Source organism: Hakea prostrata, unplaced genomic scaffold (assembly GCF_041222555.1).
Source record: "Hakea prostrata isolate BN-2017 unplaced genomic scaffold, UWA_Hpros_2 contig_63, whole genome shotgun sequence".
Classification (NCBI taxonomy): domain Eukaryota; kingdom Viridiplantae; phylum Streptophyta; class Magnoliopsida; order Proteales; family Proteaceae; genus Hakea; species Hakea prostrata.
In genome coordinates, this window is record NW_028291182.1 from 246,277 (window position 1) to 256,130 (window position 9,854).

The window sequence follows — 9,854 nt, forward strand, 5'->3', positions numbered from 1 at the left end:
TAAGAAGTGGGAAAGGGTATTTAACAGGTGAGTCACATATTAATGAAAAGAGCGAGATTAGTGACCACTATGATGAGGAGAATGTTCAAGTATCTCCTAATAATAGTTTGTCTAAGGAACCCATAGAAGTTGAAGATGAGCCAGTTGCTTTAGCAGTACTTAAGTTTGGTGAACCACTATCAGAAACTATGAGAAAAGAGCAAATTTCTAATGAGAGTCCTTATGTTCCTAAGGCTCCTTATCCTAGTCGTCTAGTTAATAGGAAAAAGACGACAACTATGGAGAAAATTTTTTATGTCTTTAAAAGGTAGAAGTGAATATCCCTCTTTTAGATGCTATATCCTAGATCCTGGCCTATGCAAAAGTGTTGAAAGATTTATGCACTCATAAAAGAATCACTAACATTCCCAAAAAGGCATTTTTGGCAGATAACATCAGTTCCATTATTACTCAACCTATAGCAGCCAAGTATAAGGATCCAAGGAGCCCTACCATAGCTTGTGTCATAGGCAATACACACATTGAACATGCTTTACTTGATCTTGGTGCAAGTGTGAATCTTTTGCCTTACCATGTTTATAAGCAATTAAAATTAAGAGAATTGACAGCAACTAGAACTACTCTCCAGTTGATATATAGGTCAATTAAGATTCCTAAATGGATGGTTGAAGATGTTTTATTAAAGGTGGGAGAATTTATTTTTCCAGTTGATTTCATTATACTAGATACTAAACCTTTTTCAATCAAGGATGAAATTCCAATAATTCTAGGAAGACCATTTTTGGCTACTAGTAATGCGTTAATCAATTGTCGAAATGGCCTCTTACGGTTGTCTTTTGGAAATCGAACTGTAGAATTTAATATGTTCAGGATAGGGAAACAACCACAAATAGAAGAAGAGATCAATATGCTTGAGGAGTCTTTGGATTTTCCTAATGATTTGATTACCAACTTTGAGATTGATTTTGATTCTGAATTTCAAAAATGTATGGATATGTTGGATGATGATAGTGAAACTTTCTTTTATGAAGTCTTAAATTTTCACACACCTTTAGAGCCTATTAAACCCCTATGCATCTCCATTCCCAAGCCCTCAATAATTAAACCTTCCAAGCTAGAATTGAAAGAGTTGCCTTCTAATTTGAAGTATGCTTTCTTGGGACAAGATAATTCTCTTCCTGCCATTGTTGTCTTTGATTTAACTTCTAACAAAGCAGAAGAGTTGATCACATTGTTGAATGATAATAAAGAAGCATTGAGTTGGTCTATCACTAATATCAAAGTCTAAGCTCTTCCATTGTACAACTTCATATTCATCTTACGAATGATGCCAAACCTTCTAAAGAGCCTCAACGGATGATGAGAATTTTCTCTTACACGGTAAAGGTTTTTCTTGAAGTATTTAGGAATGACTTTTCTATTCATGGTTTTTCTTATTTAGAGTGTCTTCCCCATCATACATTGATATTGAAGATAAGACTAAAGCTTCCCATGATAAGCACATCTTGACTGAAAGGTATGCCCCTCATTTGTCTTCCTTGTTTATCTTTTCATACATGCATTGAGGACATTGCATTACTTAAGTGTAGGGGGGAATAGCTTCTTTATAGATTTTAACTTTGACTTTTGGTTAGTGTACATACTCTTTCAATTGCTATGATATGTGAAATGAGAGTGATTTTAGTACCCATCGTAAACACATAAAAACCCTGTTGAGAGGAAGGTAACTTGTATATATGTTGAGATAGGACTTTCCTTAGAAAAATAAAAGACCCTTAACTTAAGGAGTTGGACCATCTATGAGTTATGTGGGTCCTTGTTTCTTTGGCTATAAGTTGAGATCAATTTTTTGGAATGACAAAAGTTAAAAAAAAAAAAAAAAAAAAAAAAAAAAAAGAAAGAAAGAAAGAAAGAAAGAGTAGAAAGTAAAAGTTGAATTCCTTGGAACTAGACAGGGCACTCCGACTCAAGAATCGAGGTGATTTGATCAAAACTCTTAGGAAGGAGATTATTGAAAAGAACTCTCGCATCATTGTCTATGTGGCATATGCAAAGCAAAGCTACAAAGTAACTTGGGTTTCTGGTGTTTGCTCCACTATGTCATTCAAGCCAACCGTAGTAGAGTAAAGTAGAGTTCACTACTCAAAAGAAAAGAGAGATAAATACAAGTGTCATCAATGCCTTGGTAAAATTGTTTGGTCAAAAATACTTCAAAACCTTAGTCCTTGGTCCCCTTACTTTATGAGTGGTTTTGCTTAAAGAAGAGATGTACTTGAAAGATATAAGGTGAGTCTTTGATTGAGATATATGCTAAGTCAAGAATCAATATAAGGTAATAAAGTTCAAGGGTGGGGGATTTTAAGCCAATGGTGAGAAAAATTGTCATAGCTATTGATCCTGTCTGAGTACTTACCAATTGTTAAAGTTGGAATTTTGCAATGTTTTATTTTGAGCTAAATTGAAATTTTGGATGTATATTCTCTGCAAACATCCACGAGACAAAACTTGTCCTCTAGGGGTAACCTAGTAGTTTAAAGGCTTGTTGCACATGCTAAGTGTAACCGTGATTCCTACGAAAGTGAGTTATGATTTATTTTGTTGCACTAGTTTCTTACCTACATTTGTATTCTTTAATTTTTGCTTGAGGACAAGCTTAGTCTAAGTGTGGGGGAATCTGATGAGCACATTTATGTGTGAAATCTTAGGGCATGAAGGTTTCCACACAAAATCAAAGTGACATTTTCCTACACAACTTTACCCCCCAAAATTTTTTACTAAGAGGTTATTTCAATAGCTTGACCTCATACTACAATTGTGGTCCACTAGCTATTGTGTCAAGGCCTAACCCTTAAAATTTCTCTTTAATTATTAATTTTTAAAACTAATTTCAAGAGTAAAACCAAAGGAAATCAAAAGTAGGTTATTGCTTCTTAATGCACCATTTTGAGTATAAAGAAATGCACTCATTTATTTCATTTTTGTTGAGAATTTCTCCTCTAGAAAATAAAAAATAAAAATTGGCAAAGCACTCATGGTGATGGTACCTAACCAACCATGTCTACATCTCTCATGATAAAGAAAGAATCTCATAATGTCAATACACTTTCTTATATGTGAATTGATGGATCCAATTACAAGGAGCATCAACTTTTTAATAAAGCATACAATCCATTTTATCAACCTAAATAAAATAGAGCACTCCTTTGTTGCTTGGAACACAGGAGCGCATAAAAATATTTTCTTATTTTCATAAGATGTAACTTATAACTATGTTGATGTCTCTCAATCATTGTGTTAACAAAGACCTTAAACTTTATCACAAAAAAAAAAAAAAAAAAAAGAAAGAAAAGAAAAGAAAAGAAAAGAAAAGAAAAGAAAGAAAGAAAGAAAAATAAAAGAAAGAAAGAAAAGAAAGAAGAAGAAGTGAACATTAATTTCTTACGTGCTCTTTAATTTAATTTAAAACCAAATAAAAAGTGAACATTATTACCCATCAACCCCTAAGGTCCACAATACTTGATTTCTTTGCCTCCCACGTCATCCTTTACTTTGGTTTCTCTTTGCGTCTAGTATTATTCTGACATTTCAAGCTACATTCTCCACCAGCCAACCATCTCTCACTTTTTGGCTCACTCATGAATGGTGATTAAAATTCTTGGGCATTGTAGCATGGCATTGGAGTTGTTATGAAGGTTTTTCTTTATCGAGGGGTCAAATCCCCCTATTTTTACATTTTCACTTAATTCACTTCATGTTACATATCGTCATGTATCAAAAAGCAACAAATAATTTTATTCCAACAGCTAGGTTTATCTTTCATATAGATTTTCTATTTCAAATTATTGTAGTTGTGATATGATAAATATATAAATATATAGAATGATCTTTTGAGTCAAAGAATTCTAAGAAATATCAAGGCATATTTTGTCCTGCTTAGACTGATAAACTCAAAAGAAATTCATATATCCTATATTCAAAGTGGAGAACTGAGTCTGAACGTAATACTACTTATGAAAAATCTAACTTTTATAAAATTAATAAAAAGGAAAACATTAGTTATCGAAATTGATTCGTTTGTCTATATAATGAGGTGGAAATTTATTATGTATCAAAGTAATTAGTATTTCAATTAATCCATAAAAGTGAAACAAAGAAAAGTAGAAAACATCAGATCCAAGAAGAATACTAGAAGGAGGGACAAGTCTGATGCAGTCCTTGACAACATGATTAAGAAAATAAGAAAGTCAATATCAGAAGATGATTAACTAAATATTCTCAACAAGTTGGTTTTATGGACCATAAGGAACACATTGGCCTGCTTTTCTGGATATGGACCACACAAAGCACCACCCCTAGTAAAAATCCTGTTTTCATGGATCAGCTGAACTACCTAATTAAACTTATGGAACAATAAACAGAAAGGAAAAAAATTACTTGCTTGATTTTATTTAGTAGAAGATACAGGGTAGGCTGAAGCTTTTTTCTTTTTTTCTTGTTTGTTAGACCTAATAAATTTCCAGCTGCTACACTAGTTGGCATTTGTCTCAACTTTCAATTGAAATCTGTAGAGTTCTTGTCCTACTCATTTCTTCTTTCAGTTTTATCTGTTTGAAGAAAAAAGCTGCCTTCAATGGACCACATAAGCCATGCACATTTGGGCATCAAGTTGCATTTAGACTATTTAGCTCACATGATGGGAGACAGAAACTGCTGTACAACTCTGTACATTTAGTCGTATTTATGATTTCAAAATTATATAAAAAAATATATCTATATATATCACAATCAAATGGAAGCTCAACAACTAGGGGTGGCTGTGGGTGGGTTCAGTTATAAACTCTCCCAGGTTAATACAAACTCAACATAAGTTTTCTACCAACTCGGAAACTCAGCTTGACTAAGCTGGTCCTGCAGTTTTCAATGAAGTTTTTTGGTTAGGACTACAACAAGATCTAATTCAAAATCTGTTAAGAGAAAGAGATTAAAAAAAATCCTCTTTATTAACCTGATAAAGAAGCCACAGCTTCTTTTACAACAAACTAAGCAATTTCCTGTACAGATTACAGAGACATCCCCTCCCTACACCCATGATGGCAAAATGACAAAATTTCATTATATCTACACAATGACAAAGGAGGGCAAAAAACAAACAGCCTTCCCAATTTTTTTTTCTTTTAAAAAGAATCCCAGCCTTGATAATTCTAATTCACTCCCCCTCTCCCCCCCCCCCCCAACCCTTCTCTCAAAAGAAAAAATATATATATTTAAACTAAATGGCATAGGAACGGTTGCATACCCCCTCAAGAGCCTCTGTAAACAAGGCTGAGAACCCAGTCATTGCCTGAAAAACTCCAGGCAAACCTGTTTGTATGTTAGTCAGTGTCATTGCCCTTGTTACCTCAATTGCCTTTGCATATTTCGACATCTCATCCTCGACCCGTCTCTGGCAAACTGCAAGTTCAGACTTTTTCTCGGCAAGAGGGTCCTGTGTATCTAAAACACGTCCATCATTGGGACCACTATCAGGAGGAGCTATGCCAACCATTGAATATGACAGGTAGTATTTCCTCTCAATGTTACGGAGTGCCGAGGCCTTCTTCTCAAGCTCCTTGGAGGCACTCTCCATTCGTTTCTTGGTCTTGATCTCCTCAGCCTGCTTACCCGATATTACGTGGACAACGTTAACAAAGCTTTTGATGGCCTCAGAAGCTACTGTGTCAGGAAGCCGATCAACGGCCAGCTTCCACTCATCACAGAAAGTAAAAAGGTTGGAGGAGGCTTGGACAGCAAGGGCTGGCTCTTGGCTGCCATTGGTGTTGCCATTGCCAACGTGGAGGAGAGTAAGCTTGAGCCAACCATGAAGGGACCTGGTATAGTCCTTTTGGTATTGTATTAGCCGGCAGAAGCTCGAGTGCCATGCAGAAACAGCTGATTCAAGGTGGCGGGTTGCCTGCCGGTGGAGTTCAGAGGTTGACTCCTCCTTTTTAGATTGGTTCACAAGGCCCTGAACTTGTTGCACAATGTGATTCTGAACCTCGTGGAACTGGTTCATTGCTCTCCACATGTACATAAACCTGCATGAAACATATTTTAAGAATAAATAGCTTAAATAATATATGCATTCAAAGTATATCTCAATTGGTTACCGTCACTAGAATTAGGATGATCAATGGTGTTCATGGATAGTACAAGTCCAGGTACTAAAAACAGAGAACAGAATGAAATGCCACAAAAGTCACACAAATCAAAAATCCAAAACAGAAACATAGAGAATTTTCAATTCCCAGATTAAGTGAACTAGCAAGAAAATCAGAGGACCCTCTAATCCCTGCCCAAGAACAAGAGACAAGGATTTGCATCCCTGAAACTGGGCTGTTGCTCCTGCCAAAAACAGATCTTTGGCAATACCTGCCAGATCTACTGTGGTGCTGATATTAGTATGAAACGGCACTTGCTGCACCCAGACGTGTCTACTAGTGCATCAAAATGGTACCAACGTGAGCCTCAACCTTCGGCAGTCATAAGCAAACAAGTCAAATCTAGGGAGGAATTTTCATACAGGTCCTATGTTGGAATTTATTAATATGATTAATAACTTAAATGCCCAAGGGCAATATTGGAAACTCACTATTAGGGCGATTACAAAATAGGGTTATATATTTTGGTAACCATCGCATAAGTGAGTAAGTGTGTGATTCATTCGCACGAGATTTATCTCTGAGAAACGACGGCTCCATCTCACTCTCCCTCTCTCTTAGAATCGCAGGCTTGGAAATTTTTTCCTTTCCTCGTTTTTGATCTTCATTCCCTTAATCCACGGCATTTGGGTTGTGGATATCATTCCCTTTCCTAGTGATTGTGGAATCGCCCCGGTAGAGCTTTGGTGGTTGAACGAGAACGTGGATCTAGACTTCATTGCGAATACTTCATAAAAGGGAAAGCGAATCCAGGTAAGGAATCTTTCCCCAGTCAATTAAACAATATTGATATATGGAGTATTACCAACATTGGCATCAGAGACAGGTTCCCACGGTTTTTGTTCTCTCCATTGTTTAATTTTATTGTATGGATCCAATGGGAGGATCAAGGGTTTAAGGAGAATCCAGGGTTTAATACGAAACCTATGGGAGAATTGATAGGGTTTATGGAAACCCTTATTTTGGTTCGGATCTGAGTGGGAGATCCTTGTGAATTTCCCTAATGAAGATTTGCATGAATTGATAATCTATGATGATAATTTTTTATTTAAAATTTATTGTTGGATTTTTTTCATGTGTTTTTGGATGATTTTTTGAGTGAAAAAACGTGTTTTACCGTTTTTTGGAAAAATTTCATTCATGAAAAATCCAGAAAAAACGCCGTTTTCTGGTCACAGAATGCCAGACGGTCATCCGTCTAGGCATAAAAGGCAGACGGCAGTCCGTCTGGGAGATGGATTTTTTTGGATATTGGTCTGTCCAGTTCAGAATGTGTTTCTAACTTACTAGATACCAATGGCCCGACAATCTGTGTGATGTTTGGGCATTGAGGGCCTATTGGGGCCTAGTGGGAGCTAATGAGGTAGAAGTGTTCTGTGTGAACCACCTCATAGCTTTAACATGAATGCATGTTTTATTTTAATAAAACTATTTTTTATTTTGGGTCTATCAATCATGTTTCTTGCACAGAATGAAACTAGTGTATAAGTCTATGTGGTTTTGCATCAGAATTTGATTGAATGTTTGTTAGCATCTCTTTTTGTTTAAATGCTTATCCCATAGGTTGACTATGCTAGTGTGATTTGCTGTTGCTTGAGTTGTGTTTTATGCTAGAATAGTTGAACTCATCCTAGTATGTAATGTCTCTAGAATAAATGGCTGCTACCAAGAGCATTGTTGCTAATTTCACGAAAGGAGATAAACCGAATGAGAGGTATTATGACCTTTGGCACCGAAAGGTGCAGTATCTCCTAGAAGAATAGAACATGCCGGAAACCGTAAACTAGACCATGTCCCCACCTGAGGAAGGTACCACTGCACATTATAGCAGGGACCTTGAGCTTTACAATGCCTGGAAGAGGAAAGACCGGGTAGCCAGGATTACAATCTTGAGCTCCATGAGGGATGACCTGATGCTTCGTTATGAGAAGCATAGGACTGCAAAGTCTTTGTGAGAGGCTGTGAAGTTCCAGTATGGAGGGACTTCCACCACAAGAGGCCGCCAGCTCGGACTCACCTTTGACGGTTATAAGATGCGCCTGGGGTCACACCATGAGGCAAGCATATAACCATCATGTCTAACATGATTAGTGAGTTGAGCGCATGTGGGCGCCGGAGAAGGCGATGAGGAGCAAGTCTCCGCGAGTCATCAGTCATTGCCAAAGACTTGAGAGCATATGAAGATCTTCTTGACTCATGTTGATGAGGTCAAGACATTTGATCAAGCTGCCAAGCACCTTGAGCTAGAGGAGGATCAGATGTTGGCCGATGTCCCTCACACTGAAGTAGTTGCTGCTGAAGCAAGCACTAGTAAGGGTGCGGGCTTCAGCGCAAGAAGGAGAGAGCTCAACCTCGGTGGTCTAGGCAAAGTAACGAGAGGTGGGAACGAGAAACAAGAGTGGTTTATGAGACATGGTTTTAGAGTTGTATTTGAAAACAATTCTTTGGTTTTGTATCTCGGGTGATACGGTTTATGGTTATGGTTCTTCTTGAATGGTTTCATTGTATTGGATACAATTGATTATTCATTTAATTCTAGTAGTGGTTTTGTTTGCCAAGATCTTGTGTGTATTGATTATAATTTGTGGCATGCTAGACTAAGACATATTGGCTTAGATAGGATGAACAGTTGGCAAGAGAATGTCTCTTAGGCCAAGGTTCACTATCTCGATTTGCCAACCTGTGAGTCATGTCTAGCGGGGAAAAGCAACTAGAAAACCATTTAAAAAGGCTTTTGAGAGCCCTCTTCCTTTACAACTTATCCATTCAGATGTGTATGGACCCATGAATGTGCATACTAGAAAAGGACAGTTTTATTTCATCACATTCATAGATGACTATACAAGGTATGGTCGCATTTATCTAATTTCTCATAAGTCAGAAGCTCTGGAATGTTTTAAGAAATTCATGAGCTTAGTTGAGAATCAGTTAGATAAAAAGATTAAAACTCTTAGAATGGATAGAGGTAGAGAGTATCTCTCCGATATGTTCAAAGGGTTATGTGATGAAAAGGGGATATCTAGACAACTTACTATTCCAGTGGGACTCCACGAGCAAAATGGGGTTCTTTGAGAGGAGGAATAGAACCTTGCTAGACATGGTGAGATCCATGATGGCGCGAGGCAAATCTACCCATCTCTTATTGGGGGAGATGCTTTGGTTGATGCGGCCTATATTCTCAACAGAGTTCCAACCAAATCGGTTCCTTCCACACCATATGAGTTGTGGACCGGAAGGAAGCCAGATTTGAGTTACTTGCGCGCATGGGGATGTGCAGCATATGTTCACTCTACTTCTCACCAATATGGAAAGCTTGGACCCAGAGGAAGAAAGTGTATCTTTGTGAGATATTCTGAACCCTCAAAGGGCTATGTCTTCATTGGACTAGATGAGAGTGAGAGGACAACGGAACTTGAGTCTAGGGATGTAACATTCTTGGAGAATGATTTTCCATCTCTTTCAGGAGTTAACAAAGAATCATCGGAATTCTTTGAGATACAAGATAGTGGTCTTGTCACTCCAGGGATTCAGATTTCGGATAATGAACACTGGGGTTCATCCGGAAGATCCTAGTGGGAGTGGGAGTGCAGATGTGATAGCTACCTTAGACGGTGAGCAATCGACATGCACTTGCGCCGTAGTGGGCGCGGGCTAGTT

At 37.5% G+C, this 9,854-nt stretch overlaps 1 protein-coding gene across 1 annotated transcript; it reads right to left on the bottom strand.

The window, feature by feature from the left end:
* Positions 1-5,265: 5,265 nt before the first annotated feature.
* On the bottom strand, positions 5,266-6,182 carry LOC148999033 (nitrate regulatory gene2 protein-like). The gene has a single exon (XM_089141522.1). The coding sequence runs from the start codon at positions 6,068-6,070 to the stop codon at positions 5,270-5,272; it is 801 nt and encodes a 266-aa protein (XP_088997648.1). The 5' UTR covers positions 6,071-6,182; the 3' UTR covers positions 5,266-5,269.
* Positions 6,183-9,854: the final 3,672 nt, after the last annotated feature.

What these genes read in the sequence shown, in the direction of transcription:
- LOC148999033 (XM_089141522.1), bottom strand. Translation starts at nt 6,070, where the DNA reads ATGTACATGTGGAGAGCAATGAACCAGTTCCACGAGGTTCAGAATCAC.